Source organism: Vicugna pacos, chromosome 10 (assembly GCF_048564905.1).
Source record: "Vicugna pacos chromosome 10, VicPac4, whole genome shotgun sequence".
NCBI lineage: Eukaryota > Metazoa > Chordata > Mammalia > Artiodactyla > Camelidae > Vicugna > Vicugna pacos.
The window spans coordinates 36,067,795-36,086,643 of NC_132996.1; the positions used below are offsets into that span (position 1 = coordinate 36,067,795).

General features: G+C 33.7%; 1 protein-coding gene across 4 annotated transcripts in view; it reads right to left on the minus strand.

The window, feature by feature from the left end:
- The window catches only part of BTBD10 (BTB domain containing 10), a 67,384-nt gene that overhangs the window by 36,725 nt on the left and 11,810 nt on the right, over nucleotides 1-18,849 (minus strand). For 3 of the 4 annotated variants that reach the window (XM_006203548.4, XM_072969536.1, XM_072969537.1), the window contains exon 2: nucleotides 5,629-5,786. The exons of the other annotated variant lie outside the window; for it this stretch is intronic. In XM_006203548.4, coding sequence (XP_006203610.1) covers nucleotides 5,629-5,729 — 101 coding nt within the window. In that variant the 5' untranslated portion in view covers nucleotides 5,730-5,786. The remainder of the gene's footprint in view (nucleotides 1-5,628; nucleotides 5,787-18,849) is intronic. 4 annotated transcript variants of the gene reach the window in all.

Consider the following 18,849-nt stretch of genomic DNA (forward strand, 5'->3'; position numbering starts at 1 on the left):
AACTTATCTGACTTGCTCTCTATTTCAGTGGCAGTATCTAGATCATCTATTCAGAGTCTATGTTCTAAAAGACCAGAAAAAAAGTCATTTTAACCAATTAAAACTTTATCACTCAAATACAGTCAGTTCTGTAAAATACATACAAAGTGGTTCAACTGATCTTCAATTTATCCAAAAATAAAAATACATTCACCTTCTTCTTTAGGAAATTATTTCATTCATTTCATTTCTCTACCTTTGAGTTTTATTTTCAAATATATCAAAAATATTACTTCAAAATTAGTCTTTCCTTAAGTAAATTTTGTATAATATTCATAAGAAACAATACCAAACATAATGCATTCTCAAGTTACATGAAGATTCTACTAATGACTTTAAATAAAATTTAAAAACATAGCATCAAACCCATGAGAACAATAAAAACACACTATTTATTTTAAATAACTAGCTATTAAACTGAAAAGACATAGAATCTTTTACATCCAGAAACAAATGATCATAATGAAACAAAGGCCAAACATCTCTCTCATATTTATATATGTATAGAATCATAACCCAGCATTATCATGTAATAAATGAATACACACCTTACTTTAGTATATGCCAAGGTAGACACACAAAAACAAGAAAAAAAATTTGAAATCAGAGTATAAAGGGACTCTGCTTTTTCAAACAATGCAGCACTGAAAGCCAGGTCAGCATCCTTGGGCATTACTAGGAAACTTTAGCACATCTGATATTTCCATCATCTTCAGAATTCCTCTGAACAATCAAAATTTCCCAGTCACCCTACCTCACCTGTCCACAGACCTCCTTTTGCTTTCCTCCCTCTACTGTGTTAATAATGCTATTGCGGTTATCTAGGCTTTAAATGTTCAGAGATACAACCCCCTCTATATATTAATTCAGTTCATTTTCTCACAGACACTGACTCAGCCGTGGGTTGTGCAGCACTGACGTTTCTAACCAAACAGCATCGTGTGAACTATGATCATCCCATTTCTCCATTTCTGTGCAATGATTGGACATTGTAATTGATAGACAGGCTGAAGAAACTCAGGAGATGAGGGCTTAGTGATATGTAGATATGTTGCCAAATGCCATCTGTAAAGCTAATTCTAGCTCTGCCAGCCTGCCAGGTTTTAGAAAACTAGGATGCAGCTTTCTTTTTTCCTTTCAATATTTTATTGCGTACCCATTCTGAGCAGTAAGGCTTCTCTTTAAAACAAAAGGGAAAATATTATCTGTACTTTAAGAACCCACTAAAGAACTACTCTTTAAAGCAACTAAACTTTCCCATTTCTAAACTGCTGCTGGGGCTAAGGAGCGACTTTAAAAGGAAATGAGAAAGCTCAATCTTCAATGCAGCCTCAGAAGAGCATGCGTACTTCCATGTGGGCATGAATCTTGCGGCAAAGCCTGATATTGAATGTATGATGCATTTATCTTTAGTAACTTGAGCAGACTGCAGATCTGAGTTTTAAATAGTTGTATTCGACCCAATTCAAATATGCGAGAGCTTTTAGCATATTGTCACTCCAGGCATTTTAACGTTAGTTATACAGAAAGGTGCTTTTTCCTTCTCTTTAAGTAGCAAAAACTCCTCTAATTTATAAGTTAAAGAACTGTTTCAATTAAAGCCAAATACACTTCAACTGAAATGATTTTTTAACATCTCAGCAAGCTACCAACCTCAATATAGGTATCAACTATACAACTACTACTCAGAAAGAAACAGAAGACCGTTTTTTTTCACCTATCGAATTCATTTATAAGCACTTCCAGAGAAATCATAGGCACCCTGAATTTCATCCACAGCCAGATTAGCTTTCATTTTGTCTTTTACATCAGTGTTATACCTATCAAATCGACATTCAAAGAAAGTCCAGAAAAGAAAGTACCTTAAAGTTGTATTAGACAGAAGAAAAACCATAAGGCAATGCCCACCAAAACCTCAAGCCTCAATGGTAAGCCCACATATACAGTAATTATTACTACTTTAATAATAATTCAAGAATTTTTACCCTTGCCAGTACGTAGAGGGAAAAAAAATCAAAGGAAAAAGATTTTAAAAAGCAGGCTATACCAATATGTGAATAGAACAAACAAAATACAAATTTAAACAACTTTTTTAAATAACCACAAAAATTGATTAAAGTATGCTTATTTCTTTACTGCTAAGGTCTGAATGTTTGTGTTCCCCCTAAATTCATATGTTAATATGTATTCCCCCAAAGTAATAGTATTTGGAGATGAGGAGGTGATTAGCTCACGAGGGCCTGCCCTCATGAATGGGACTAATGCCTTTGTAAAAGAGACCCCAGAGAGATCCTGAGCCCCTTCTATCATGTGAGGACACAACAAAAAGAGAGTTGTTTGAACCAGGAAGCAAGTTCTTACCAGATACTAAATGGGCCAGAACCCTGATCTTAGACTCCCCAGCCTCCAGAACCCTGTAAAATAAATTTCTGTTGTTTATAAGCCACCCAGTCTGTTATTCTGTTATAGCAGCCTGAACGGACTGAGGCATTTACTTTTTGTAAATTTAAATCTGCAATTCTGTATGAGGTGGCAATGTACACACTTGTATTTCTCAGTCTCTGTGTCCAGAGATGATCATATGACATGTAGTTCTAGCCAATGTTTTATTAGCAGATGCATGCTGGAAATGTCTGAGAAATTTAATTTCCTGATATGAATGAAAACTTTTCCACTGTCCCCTTCTCTCTTCCTCCTCCTCCTTGTGTGGAAAGTGGACATGATAGCTAAAACTACAGTAAGCCATTTTGTGATAATCAGGAAATGCCAAGAATATCAAAGATTTATTACCCTAATACCTTAAGCCATTAAATCTATACCAGGCATTTTTATGCATAAGAAAAATAAAACCCTAACTTACGCCAGTGTTTAGCTTGGCTTTCTTTTACTCAAATATCTCTAAATAAAATATACAAGAATCAAGAAAAAAAAGGGTGAGAGGAGGTAGAAGCATAGATAAAATAGGCCATGAGTTGATAACTTGAAGCTGGGGTATGGGTACATAGGAGTTCATTACATCTGTTCTCTCTACTACATATGTATTTAAAATGTACCACAATAAGTTATTCAAAATTTTAAAAACAAAAAGAATGAGAAACTTGTTTATAAATCCTAGCTCTGCCATTTACAAGTTGGTTGGCCTTGGGCAAGTTCATCCACCTCATTTTTTCCATCTGTTAAATAGGGACAGTAATATTATTTACAGAGCTCCACCTTCAGACCCAGTCAAGGTAATCTCCAGAAAGTCCCTGGCAGGAATGCCTGCCATCTACCTAATCATCCAAGGATTAGTTCAAGTCTCATTTTCACCTGCTCAAGCTGATGCTGATTTCTTCTTTGAACTCTTATTATACTACAACTCATTTACCACAGTTTAGGGTCCTATTGTCCTCTAATTGTTCCATACATGGATATTAAAGCATTCCATGATGGTACCCTGACAAACTTCTGAATCTCTCCTAAACTGAGCACACATTCTCAACAATACTTGCTGATTGTTTAGTTTTTAATACCTCTCAATTAATTTACTATCAATTCAAAAACTACCATTTAAAAAAAGTCAAATTGTATATATTCTTAAAGTATCCTATATTATACACTCATAAATACACAGGAGTAAGAGGTCTCTAAAAGTAAGGTGTTTTATTTACAACTGCCAAGACATGGCAACAACCTAAGTGTCAGATGAATGGATAAAGAAATACACACACAAATGGAATACTATTCAGCCATAAAAAAGAACAAAATTCTGCCATTTGTAGCAACATGGATGAACCTGGACGCCATTATGCTAAGTGAAATAAGTCAGAAAGATAAATACTGTATTGTATTGCTTATATATGGAATCTAAAAAATTCAACAAACTAGTGAGTATAACATAAAAGAAGCAGACTCACACATATAGAGAAAAAACTAATGGTTACCAGCGTGGGGTTTGAGGGAGGGGAAATAAAGGGATGAGGCGTGGGAGGTACAAACTATTAAGATAGGCTCAAAGATGTATTATTCAACACAGGGAATATAGTCAATAGTTTGTAATAACTATAAATGTAACCATTAAAATTGAATAAAAATAAACTTTTTAAAAAACTAAAAAATTGAAAGCAAAAATTTAAATAAATCAATAAATACATCATAAAGTAAGTAAGTAAGCTGTTTTCTCTTGGGTAGATCTTCCATGAATGAGATTAAAATAAGCACAAAGGATTTCATGGTCTTTCCACTTTAAAAAAGTCAATGCACTGATACTTATTTACTATTTCTCTTTCACATTTTTCACTTAAACAACACTGCTGCAGTCTATCTAAAAGTGCACCAAAAAGTTACTGATATTATACATATCAAGAGCTATGATATGTTACTGAAATAAAACAACAGCAATGAAAAAGTACTGCTAGTTTTTGTAAATTTTTCCTTTTATATGCACACAACTTTATAAAACCTTATTTTCACCTTGTCACTACTTCATATACAATGCAGCCTCGTATATCAGTAGAAAAATATTAAGAACTAGCAAGGATAATATATAATTCATCTAAAAAATTGTATATAACATAGCAGATATAAATACAGCCCCACATTTAATGAGATAAAACCAACGTCTCTTTAATCTCAAAGACAAAATAATTATCCATGTAAACAGGACAGAGAAAAAGAACTAGAGCGCCAATTGAAAGACACGGACACACACAGCAAAGAACAAATAAAACATAAAACACTCATACCACTGGTGTGTACTTACAAATTAATAAGGTCAACTTAATGTTTTCATTTTAGACCTTACCAATTAAAAGTCCACAATAAAGGGAGCCATCTTGTCAGGAGACTTAAGAAGTACCAGTCACTCATATTTTCTAGCTTAGAGTTTAAAAGTGAATATTCATAAAGCACAACTCTCTGAAAAAATGCTTACATACCTGTATTATGTGAGGTTTATGACCTGCCAATTAATACCTTAAACTATCAGATCCTAAAGTGTTCTAAGCGAGATGTTCCTTATTTAGTCACACAGCACAAAATTAAAGTTTTAAAAATACATAAATGAGCTGAAACTTTCGAAATGAATTTCATTTAATGAATCAAACTTTAAATGAACAAGTTAAGTCACTACAGAAAGACTGATTTTACCATTAGCTCAGATGATAATACAATATAAATTCACATAGTTAAAAATGTATAAAAGCAAAGACTGACATAAGTATATAAATTATCATACACAATGTATTTACAGCACAAAGTAGATTTCTATTAGAGGGTTTTAAATACAAAGTATTAACCTGTCTTGCCAGAATTTCCAATTAAATTAACCATAGCATTTATTCATGGGGTCAACTAAGGATTTTAACATGATTTAGAAACAAACAAAAATTCAAATACAAATATAATTAAAAGGAAAAATTACAAATACAAATACGATTAGAAGGAAAAACATTTCTCTAAAAGTTACTTAAGGAGAAATGTAAACATCCATATTTTGTAAACCGGCCCCCATCCTCTGACAGGACTTGCCACAACCAAATGCAGTTTGGTTCGTCATAAAAATCAATTTTATCAGAGCTTTGATATATGAAATACATATTTGCTACCTACCTTGAATGTTTATAAAGTTTACGAGGTCTACTATGCAATTTCCGATCCCAATTCTCTGGATCACTGGAGTTACTGTCATAAGGATGAGGCCGTCCTGCCATCCCACTTCAAGCTTCCTCACACTACTGCTCTGAAAGCACACATGTAGCACCCATAACCTACATAAAAGAGTAGTGTTGACCTTTAAATCTATTCCATGCAGAATAAATAGTTACAAAATTTTACATACTTTCTAATATTATTGTGACATTTTTTAAGAGTTAAACAGGATTACAAAACACCAGACATACAAAATTCCACAAATCAGATTAAAATAAACACTAGATTTTTTTAGATACTTTTCACTTGATTCTCCTATTAAAGTTGTTACTCCTTTATAGTATTTTAATAATGTGTTATTTGTATTTAGTAAACATACTTAACTACCATATGGGTACCTCATGTTTCCAAACATCAATACAGAATCAAGAGACAGAAAGAATTCCATAGAATGATTCTTTCAGACATTTCACTTAGAATACAATTCTTAATTACTACAAGTTTAATATGCTTAATAAAGCATCTAGTAGGACCAGCTAACAATGTTATTTCTTTAACCAAGTAAAAGATCCTGAATATAAATTTAATATTTGTTCAAAACTACAAGTATGTAAGCATCCTGATGTTTTCTTACAGTGCAGTTATCAGAATAACATTTTACCAATATGATTCATATACTTTATGCCTTTTCATATGTAAGGCTTATGACTTATTTTTATAACGGTCATCTGAAATTATAAGAAAACTCAATAAACAGCTTTACAGAATACCTGAACTAAGCACTTAAAAGTATTTTCGGAATACAATTTAATCATTACAATCAATTTATAAGGTGGGTATTGTAATTACCATACACAAAATACAAAACAGAAGTTTAGTAACTTTGCCAAAGGTCACAATGCTGGTAAACATCAGGATTATAAAGAACAATGAGAACTTATATATATTCTTTATATAGAATAAAGCCCTGATCTTGAAAAATGCTCAGAATGGAGTATTTTGTTTGAAAACAGTATGTCAGATTTGAATTCTAGAGATTGCAAACACCAGAAAAAAAAAAAGTTAAACAATTTGAACAAAGTTATATAAACTGAACTAGAACTCAGGTTTCCTGACACCCACTCCTGTATGCTTTCTGTATACTTTTCCAAGCTGGATTTGATAGAGGAAAGTGAGGGGGGAATTGTTCATGGAAATCTAAGGGATGAGAGGTAACAGGATGGATGCTCACTTTCTCCACCAAAGACAAAAATCAAAGGGACTCCAGAATTAGGAAAATATTGTACCTCACTGAATTGCACAGGTATTCCAGTACAACTTCACCAAAAAATGTCAAGGGTATAAACTCATTAAAATTATGAGTCTATCTCGGAGCTCATTAGAAGAAACCCTCATTTTAGAGATTATTTTGCTATTTTATAATTTTTCCCTCATAGTTACTTTGTAATTTCTTTCCAAAACAATTGAAAATCCAATAGTGAGAATTTTAATATAATACATATGTAAATAAGGAGGTAGTTAGATCAATGAGTGAAATAAAAGTAATAAAAGGAGAAGAACTGTACAATGGCTAATTCAAATTTCTTAGCAAATGCCACACAGTTTATTTGCTGAATGCTTCCAGAAAAGGAAACCCTTCCTTAAGGACTGCTGAATGATTAAAAATCAGTCAGATATCAGATGAACATAAAAACTAGTCGTAAAACTATTTTGAAAACAAAAATCTCATTTGAGTTTTTAATTATAAAAATAAAAATATACTTACTGAAGAGGATACTTTAAAATTTCAATTTGATATTATAGCTAGTTTTTTGTACTGAAAAGATGAAGCAGAAGGGTGAAACAGAACAAATCAGAGAGACAGGATAAAGTCAGATAGGAAAAAATGGTCACAGACCAAGAGACACACAAAAGAATAGTACAGAAAACTGATAAGAAGGGAAAAGAAAGATGCAGAGAGGCTTATTTAGCAGGTTCTGTAGAATGAGATGTAGAGCATTTTCTCCTTACTGGATAGGTCTATTAAGTAAGCTATTTCAGCCATTAACATTTCTTTAAAAGGGCACTTATCTGGTAACTCTTAACTATAAACCACACTCTGGGAGCCTAGAGATGTCCAGTGAGGAAAGAATGATCCTAAGCCATGGGGAACAGTGATTTAAAAAAAATGTGGACTGAAAAAATCCACAAGGAATGAATAAGGTAAACTCTGATTCATATTTTCCACAATTTTACAGTTGGTGGCAATATCTAGAAGCAGGGAAACAGCAGTATGTATTCCTAATCAACCTTACTGAAATTAACAACATGTATTTTACAGTCAGCCACAAGAAAGTACAGAACTTTCTGATGAAGGCTATCAAAAAAGTCAAATGTTCTGGTGAAGGTTATCTAAAAAGAATTGGAAAGCCATATTTACATTTTGTTTGTCAGTAAAACTTAGATAGCATTTGAAGGATTTCACCTCACTCCTCACTCACTTGTAAGGTTACAAACACACTAAAAACAAGTGAAATTCAAGTTGAGATATTTGGAAAAACAATGCCTGTGGTTGTCTACACATGTTAGTATATTTTTTAATGTTATCAACAATCTATAAATATAACTACTGATAGATAAAAGGCAAATGACACATTATACACTATTTTGAAATGTCTAATGATCTTTTATATTTTAACCAATCTCTGTGCCACACTCAGTGACATTACGTTTACATTACATGTTTTATTTCATTCATTCATTCATATGCTTATTGAACACCTAATACAACATGCTAAGAAATTTACAGATACCAAAGCAAGTCAGATATCGTTCCTGTGCTTGAAAAACTCACCCTAGTAAGGGAAAAAAAAAGATTCTGCTAACAGCTCTATACCACTCACTCCTGTATCTCTTATCTGGATAGTACTGCACCATAACCCCACCCTTCATCCCCATTAAATCTTGGGTGTCCTTGAGGATTCCATCTTTATCTGCCAGGTCCAGGCAGACAGCAGTCAAAGAAATGAGGATCAAACCCTTAGAACATCAGGTTTTAAATACTACATGCACTGTTTTCATTATCTCTATCTGAATTCTTCAGTAGGCACCCCATATTCAACACAGCCAGATTCTATCTTGGCCTCTCACATCAACTAGTGTCAACTCTATTCACTGAATCAAAAATCTTGAAGTTATCCTCGACTTTTCACTTCCTAACTTCAAGTCTACTTCAAATGTTTCTTTTGACTCCTCTCCCCTATCAATCATAATGCTGCTGTCTTCATTTAAATCCTTAACATCTATCAATAAGCTTCTTGGTTGACCTCTTTACCACCATTCAATTCCATATTTGCTTTGCTGCAATCAGAATTAGCTTTCTAAAAACTTTTAATGGCTCTTCATTTCCTGATCTAAACTCTGTACCATAAAAAGTTCTTCAAAATCTGACACTTGGAAACCCAATGTCTACCTCATATTAGGTAAACTAAAAATCTTGTTTGGATCTTGGAATCATCAAAAAGTAATTACTGGACTACTGGAAACAGAGTTCTTAGAAAATATGTTAACAGTTTCATTACTATTTTTAGGCATGACATAAATAATGTAAATTCTAAATAATCTAGAAATAATCTGTACAGAGGCTGGAATAACTAGACCTATTGGCTAGAGACATGCATTCAGGAAACTGCCAAAAATCAATCAGGAAAAAGTGATTGAATTACTTCTCCTCTTGGATATTCCTACCTTAAAAAAGCGGGGCAGGGGTCGGGGTAGAATCTTCAACACTACAGTATCATAAGTAAATATTCCCTGGGACACTATTTCCAGGTAGTATTAATTAAAGGCACAGATCCATAGAAGAGTTTTAAAAAAATACTACAATAGTATATGGAGACAATTTTGTCCTTACTATGTATCAATATGCTAGGGTATTTTTCCTATCTAAAGCTCAAAACAATCCAATACTATTATCCTGTTTCACAGATGAGGAAGTCTTAGGGCTAAGATGAGAATCCCAGTCTAACTGAAAGCCCATGCTCTTTCCAATGTAACAAGCAAGGTACACAGAAATTCATATACTTGCTCCCTATTGCCAATAGATGTCTCTTTTAAATCTCTGCCAACTTGTGGCTTTGTCCATCCTATTGAGATGACTCTCTCAATAGTGTCATTAGAGAAGAGCTTTTCCATTAAAATGAAATTGTTTTTATCTTTCAAACATTGCAAACTTTGTAATTCAAGTGTGACAGTTACTGGAGAGAAAGGTAAGCATGGGAAAACAGTGAAAAGAACAGAATTACATAATGATATCAAGGTCAGGAACCTACCATTGCCTTCAGCGGCTTAGAAAACCAAACAGCCAGAGAAGTGAATGGTAGAAGCTGGCCAAGAGGTAGTCAAGAAGTCACCTTAGCTAGCAAAGTGTTCTAAGGTAACCTTTCCTATGTGGAAAAGACCAAAAAAGAGACAGCCCCACAGAGCAAATGAATCACTTGAGACTGGCAGACAAAAGAGCGAACACCTGAATGTTAACACATTCAGCAAGGTCTAGATGGAGGAAAAATTTCTGAAGGGCCAGAAACTTAAGGGATCATTTGATGAGCCTCCTTCCTTCTAAGCATAAAAGAGAGACTGTACCACCTTAAAAGGCACAAAATACATGATACATATATGGTATAAATATAACCACAATGAAAGCTTTGAAAAAATTCTACTAAGTTTTTAATAGTTTACTCATGATTGCTAGCTAACCCATTCTCAGTGTAAGATAAATCCTTAAATTGATAAGGAACTGAACAATAATTTTCAGCTACATCAAGAACTGGAGAAGCTGGAGGGACTGAATATTACCACAGACAATTGTGAAAGAAAAAGAACAGGTGGAAGCAATCTTTAAAAGAGATAAGAAGGAATCTCCTGCAAAAATAGTTGAGTGAATTGATCATGGGAGCCTCCTGCAGATAACAATTATTTAAATCTGGACAAAATTTTTAAAAATTGTTTTCAAGCACTGTTTCGGAAAATGTCCCTGAAACATACAGTTAGTGAAAGAAGAGCTTACTGTTGAAAAACCACAACTGGAAGGAAACAAAACCGCGAGATCATTTTAAAGTTTTTATGTTGAGAGCCCTTCCCATCTCCTACAAATACGGTGAAGGAAACCAGGCAGCCATACAGCTCAAAGAAGTAGAGAAAATAGTTCAGAGCTAGAAGTGCAGCTGGAAATTTAAGGCAGACACACTGGGAATGAAAGAACCATAAAGAGGTGAGACCCAAAATCTGAGCATAAATTCTGCTCAGTTAAATTACAGATCCATAAGGGAGACCCCAGGTAGCCTCTACAGTAGACTACAGATGAACTGAAAGCTGCATGGCATAAGATGTGAGTTTGAAACTTTGAGTGTATTCCCCAACAGTATACAGCCTAAGCAGCAGAAAGCTGAAGCCCTTACTAGCTTGGGGTGTCAGGGGACAGAGACCACCACTGGCCGACAAAATATATATTAGGAGGGAATTTCCAGAAGTAGAGAAACCACCAGGCAAGTGAGCTCCAAAATCTGAGTGTAATCTCTGCCCAAATTTTTGGCTGACCACCAAATTACACAGGTGCTGAAGAACCCTCCATACCCTACTCCCCAGGAGATCAAGTTAAAAACAAGTAGCTAGAAAAAAAGTACTCAGTACAGATATTAGCTGCTTCAAAATGTGTAGGAAACAGAAATCTGTAGTTTGAGTCCAGGTAAGTTAATGGTCCACCAGAACAAAAAAACCTGACAATCCTCAGAGAAAACCAAAAATTTCAGTCAAAAATTATGAAATTCAAAGAAACAAGATGGTAAAAAGGAAGTCAACAGAAAATGACTTCAAGTGGGTCCAGATGTAGAATTTGGCAACACTTTAAAGCACATACTATAAATATATTTAAACAATTAAAGGAAAGTATATTCAAAGAATAAAATTTAAAAACGGTCTTGATGAGTGGCAGAAAGGGAATCTCAATAAAAAAGTGGAAACAAAACACAAAAATTCAGCTCCAATTAAAAAGAAAAACAAAATAAAAAATTCACTAGATGGACACAACAGCAGTTGGACAAAAAGAAGAAAAAAAAAATCAAGGAACTTGAAACCAAATCAACAGAAATTACCTAACCCAAAGGACAGAGAGAAAGAAAGACTGAAGAAAAACGAAGAGCTCTGCAGACACAGGTGGAAGAGCATCTAATGATACAACGTAAGTAATCGGAGTGACTACTGATACACTCAACAAAATGGAATTCCAAAAGCATTGCAGGTGAAAGAAGCAAGTCTTACAGGTTCCACACCATTTGAATTCATTTCTCTAATATTGTTAGAAGGACAAAAGTAGAGAGATATAGAATAGAGCAGCCAGAGGTTAGAGCCGGGGGGAACTACACAGGAATAGCACAAAGTAATGGTGGGGGGCGGGGGGGGGGGTGGTGATGGAACTATTCTGTATCTGTATTGTGGTGGTGACAGTTACACAACTGTATGCCTTTGTCAAAACTCCTAAGAATTGTATACCAGAAAGAGAATAATATTGCACGTAAATTTAAAAAGAATAGCAGCAGAGATGTTTAATACTTACAAGGATCAAACATATTAGTATGACATAATTAAACCACTTTTTGATCAAAACCCCCAAATCATACTGCCCCCATTGTCATCTCAGGCATACTTAATCAACAGCCATCCTCTCACTACCATAAACGACACACATTAAGTTTTCAATGATGAAAACTAATGAGAACTTTTCTACTTCTGCCACAATAGTGACCAAGACAAAAGGTTTTGGAATCAGATAAAACTAGTTATATGACTTTGTACAAGATTCTTAACCTCTAAGATTTTAATTTCCTTTAATGTGAAATGAACAAAATAATACAATTCTCATTACCTTTATTTAATCTTACTAACAACTGCCAGTCAAACTACTATAAAGAATAAATGAGACAGGGCATCTCATATAATAACACAGTTCTGGGCATACTGCTCACTTCCTCTAGTAGACTACCAAATACAAATTTTGCATATTACTTCATTAGTTCAATTCATGACTTTCTTTTTTGCCTTCTGAGACCACAGGAGACAATGAGAATTCCTAGACAGTCACTCAACATTTATCGTGCATCTATAATGTGCTAGATAGTTGGAATAAAATGATGAATGTGATATTATCCATGCCAAGTTTAAAAAAAAACAAAATAATCACAACACAGGGGAACAAAGGAAGAATTTTAGGGGTAGGATTTCTACTCATTTTGAGTTTTCCTAATTTCTCCAGGGTACACCTGACCCTCCCTTGTTCTACTTAACGTAAAAAATTCCTTAAACTTCTACAGGTTCATCAAAGAGCCATGTACTTTGGACACAACAGCTGGTGAGTTTTAGGAGCTAAATCTAAATGTTATACTATATTCCATTTCTTGTAATAACATAATGGAAAAGAATCTGAAAAAATATATATGTATGTATAGCTGAATTGTTCTGCTGTACACCAGAAATTAACATTGTAAATCAACTACACTTCAATAAAAATAAATTTTTTTTAAAAATTTCTTAAAAGTTGTATCATTCCTCTAGTAACTAAGATTCCTATAGTTAACTAAGAGAAATATTTCACTGTTAGCTTAAAAGTAAGTTTTAATCTCTGGAAGTACAGACCAATTAAGCCCAGTTTCTAACCTCTGTGAAAACTCCTTCAGTTACATTTATAAGAATATTCCTGCTGTATCCAAGAAGCTTAAATTTTCCTTCCTTTTGGACATAACAGCCTCCATGCCATATAACAAATTACCAGGAGCTCAGGGGCTTATAGTAACACATACTATCTTAGTTTCTGTGGGTCAGGAATCTGGCATAGGTTAGCTGGGTCTTCTACAAGGCTACAATCAAGGTGTCAATCATGATTAGATACTCATTTGGAGGCTCAACTGGGGAAGGATCCACTTCCAAGGTTACTGAGATAGTAAGAATTTCTTTCCTTTGAATGATTGTAACAATTCATCATTCAAAGCCAATGATGTAGAGACAGCAAGTTGGCTAGCAAATTGGAATCTTATGTAACATAATTAAGGAAGTAATATCCCATTATCTGTAAGACATTCTTTTGGTTAGAAGCAAGTCACAAATTCTACTCACACTCAAGGTGAGGGGATTATACAATGGCTTGAACACCAGAAGGCAGGGATCATGGGAACTACCTTAGAGTCCATCAAATTGTCCAACACATTCTACCGATATATGACACTAAAAGTTTAAGATTCTGCTCAACCCTTGTTGTAATTATACATATTACTATACTAAAACACACATACACATAAACCACATATGTCTCTTTTCTCTCCTTGACTTCATAGCACTACTTGTCACAGCAAAAACCTAGTACAAATCTAAATGTTTCTCAAAAGTGAATTGGTTAAAACTGCACAATATCATGCAACAAGTAAAAATGAGATAGATACTGACAAAATATTCCAAAATACAATGGTATGCTGAAAAGCAAGGTACAGATATGCATTATGTACTCCAATGTATTTTTTAAATATAAATGCACTCATCTGTGTTTCTACATGTTTTTAAAATGTCTACAAATATCACATAAAACTTGTAAACTAGTTGCCTCTGGGGAAAGACCGGAATAAGAGACTTACTTTTTATTGTATTCCTTATATGATCTGAATATACACTGCTTTCCCAATATTGTGGAGGAGGGGCTAACAAAGTATTTAGAAATGGATTTGTTACAGAAATTTTCTTCTTTGTTTAATTTCACTACTTAAGTATAGTTTTACTTTTGTTTTTGATTGCTTAAATATGGTCAATGCATACTATAGGGGAGGAAAAATATCTTTTTCTCCTACCCTTCTAAATTCTCAACTGGGGCCCCTGTAACAAAAGACAGATTAACAAGAGAAGCATACAAATTTATTTAATGTAAGTTTTACGTGACATTGGAGCATTCCTAAGGAGATAAAGACCTGAGGAAACAATTACACTTGAGTGTTCTTATGCCAAGTTTGATAAAGAGTGGAAAACCATGGAAAGATACACCAGGACAAAGAGTAGGAAATGAGTGTAGAAAATTGAGGGAAACTTATTAGCATTATCTGTTGTTCAGATCCCTGTGTCCCTTCACCTTTGGAGCTAAAAATGTTTTTTCTCTGGGTACAGGGAAGACACCTCTCATGAGGGTTGTATGATTTGCTTCAGAGGCAGGTCAGAAAGTTCCTCCAGCACATGCTGTTGCTTTCATTCCTACAGCTTAAGGTATTCAATATGCCAAGGTACCATATTTTGGGGTAGAAGCTCTGAACCCCATCATTATGCACTGGTAGGATGTTTCTGCCACATGTCTCTCCTTAAACTGTAAGACTCCTTGAGGGCAAGAACAAAGTATGACTCATTTGTGTTTCCAGAGCTTAGAACAAGTTGTATGAAAGTTTTTACAAAATGTTCTAATTAATAAAATTAAGATAAATGAAATGTTCTTCATTTTCTTTCAACAAGATCCACTACTAAAGACAAAATACAAATTATGAAGATTTATAGGAAGTTTGCAACCTAGATGCTTGTCTTAAAAAAGAATAGTATTGTATAGTCATACCCACCAATCACGTGAATCTCACCCTTAAATGAGAAAAAATTGTAACAGTTCAATTTCTAATGCCAATACTTGTTCTTTGGAAACACACAAGAAAGTGGCGTTAAAGGAGGGAAAGCGTAACTATTATTCCTGAAAACATTTTTAAAGGTATTACCCAATTACCGCTAATTTTCCCAAAAGATTCCTCAAAGCTGCCTGTCTAAATCTCACAGAAGCATTTTCAACTATCAAGGCTTGTACTTTTCTGATTTGCTGAGTTAAAATAAGGCAAGTAAATAAAGCTGAGAACTTTATTTAGGATGTTTTTATAGCAGATTATAGCTGACTAAATTTTATGTAACTAGCTCCATGATATCAAATTCAATTGATTTATGCTTTCATTCAAAACCTATTCATTAGAGCACTTCACACCTTTTCAGGCATTTTGCTAACTGCTAGGGATACCCTAACAAACAGATTTAACAAAATTGTATGAAATTTCCATTAAAAGTAGGATACTTTATAGAGTCTCCTTATCAAATCCACCAAAATTGAAGACTTCTAAAGTTGGCTCATAATCAGCCCTTGACATTTTAGAGGTGATCTGGAGATAAAATCTCTAATTGATCTGAGCACATTTATAGAATTTCTACTGAAATTCTGCTGACTTCTTGTTCAAAGCATTTAACACTTCAAGAAACTTCAAGAAATTATGTTTTTTTCTTAAGCAGCACAATAAGTGTTTGAAAATCTTTCCCTATCTTAAACATTTTCTAAGTATCTATATTACATGAATAGCATTATAAAGAACAAGATGCTGTTTATAGTGTCAAATTCTTAAATCTCACTAAAAGGCATATATGATTTTTAAAATATTCTGTAAAAATCTCAATGTTTTATTTTCTGCAGTGTATATTCTCCTCTATGACTAAACAGTATTGCCTTCAAAACTGGAAACATCAGTTGAAGCAAATCACCTTGACATAAAATTTAATATAAGAAAATCTCCAATAAGCTGATGAAGTGCCTAAATCAAAGGAGATTACACTCAACTTCTAAGAACCAGCACCCTTTAAACAAAGTCAGATTCAATGTTTTATTTTTTCCTCCATGACTCTTAAAACAAAGTCAGACTTTTAAACAATGCTTTTTTTCTCTGAGAGAATTTTAAGTTAAAATTTTTTTATATAACTTTTACTATGCTGTTGCATTTTGACACATTCATTATTCCATTACCTTCTTCCTTTCAGATTTTTGCTTGTTTATCTGCCTTCAATTCAGTATTCTAGAAAAAGTCCTAAGTATGATTCAAGTTCTAGACTGCAATACTGCCCAAAAGAACTCTGTGTGATAATGTCTACACTGTCCAAAAAGTAGATATTAAACACTTGAAATGTACAATTGAAAAACTGAATTCTTAATTTTCCATTTTAATTCACTTACATTTCAATAGACACATGTGGCTAGTAACTACCATATATGCCAGCCTATCAAGAGGCACAGTATCAGCACCTTCTCTGCCAAGTTATTTTTCCTCTAAACATTTCATTTTAAGAATCAAAAATTTGCCTTGAGACAAAATATTGTGCTCACAAAGAAACAAATAAATAACAGCTAATAAATAAACTAGGACTCAGGTACGCATCTCTACAGTCAAATTCAGTGTTTTTTCTACCATACTATACTCTCTCTCAGATTTAATCCACAACCCATCAAAATGCTATGCCCAAAAAATAAAAAGTGCTAGTGGTTGCATTTCAAATCACAAAGATAGATTGCTAGATGAAAGACAGATTCAAGGGTAGACAGATAGGTTCTAAAATATTAACAGGTTAACTATCTGAGCAAAAGAGCCTTTCCCTCCTCACATATTATCTCTCCCAAATTTCACATTAAAAAATTCAAACAGAACACGAGTCTGTAAAGAATTAAGAAAATATAAATGAACATTTATCTGACTCAGAATAAATAACGAATATCTAAGCCTCAAATCAGAGAAAAACATCACCAAGTTAATGACTGTTAAGTAGGAGAAACAGGAATATGCGGCCAGCCACTTTATGCTAACATTCTCAGCAAAAACTAGTGAAAACTTCATCACGAATCAGAATAAGGACTGCAGACCAACCCCGCAAGAAGCATTACATTATACTACATAAAAATTCAAACTACAAAAGATAAATGAAAAACTATAAAAATGCATACAATAAAAAATAAAGGATTAAAATCAAATATATAAGGAATATTTATAAATCAATATTTTAAAAATCTGAACATTATGATGGAAAAATGGGCAAAGTTCATAAACTAGCAATAAAAGACTAGTTGCTAAAAAAGGGGAAAGAGGAAATATTCAACCTCATCAGTAACATAAGAAATTCAACTTACACTGGAATTTGACACAACATTATAAAATGATTATAAATCAATAAAAAATGTTAAAAAAAAAAAAGAAATTCAACTTAAATCTGAGATTTTCAACCTATCAAATTGTCTAAAGTTTGTTGATTATTTTGTTTTAATGATAACCAGTGATGACTAAAGAATAGAGAAAGTGGCTACTCAAGGCTCATAGGAATACAAATTGTAAAACCTGGAAGGAATCATACATACACTTTGATACAAGAATCCTACTTCAAAATTTTTATCCCAAGAAATATGTTTATCAAAGAATTTATGGTAGAAGGGGAGAAAAAGGAGGGGGAGGAGAAATGGAATGTTAATTCTTAAATCTAGTTATGTATTGGTTATATTATTTAAATTTTCTTTTAATTTCTCAAAATAAAAAAAATTAAGTCATTACATACAGAATGATCTCAATTGTGTATGTGTGTGTACATGTGTGCATGCCCATGTGTTTGTGACTGGAAACAATTATCACTGGATCACGGGATCATGATACCATTTTCTTCTTTGCTATTCGCTAACTGTCTCAAATTGCATGAATGTGCGACACTTTCATATTTGGAAAGAAATTACTCCAAATAATCTACTTTTGTAAGTAATTTTTCAAAGTACTCATCAATTTCAAAACCAACAAGTATACAAGGCTACTTTTAAAAAATATCATTCACTTGGGAAGCAAAGATGTCATACCACTTTTATTCTAAAATATGACATTTTCATCCTTTCTTAATACATTTCGGTTCAACTAACTTGAGCAGCTGCACATATATATGTATATGTATGTAAATAATGCACATATGTTGTCACACCAGTACTATGTATATATTACATATACACAAAAAATGAAAATGAAAAAGCTAAAGTAAAAACAATAAGTATTTGCCTTTGAGCTCTCCCACCCACTCTGCTCTTAAACAGCACACACAAAATCGCAACATGCTCCAAGTCCCACAGCAGAGGTAGCAGTTTGAAAGGTGGCTGAGTGAGAGCCACTTACTGATCTTAGAGAAACTCCCAGAGAGGCAGAAGGCAAACGGGACTCCCCCTGGGGAAGGAAACACTTGCAACAGCCATTTAGGGGTGCTCAATCTACCATGATAACACAGGTGCAGGCAAGTGCCATTCTGGAGTCTTCCCTCTAGCCTATTAGCACTAGGGACCCAACACCACCCTCCAATGAGTTAACATCA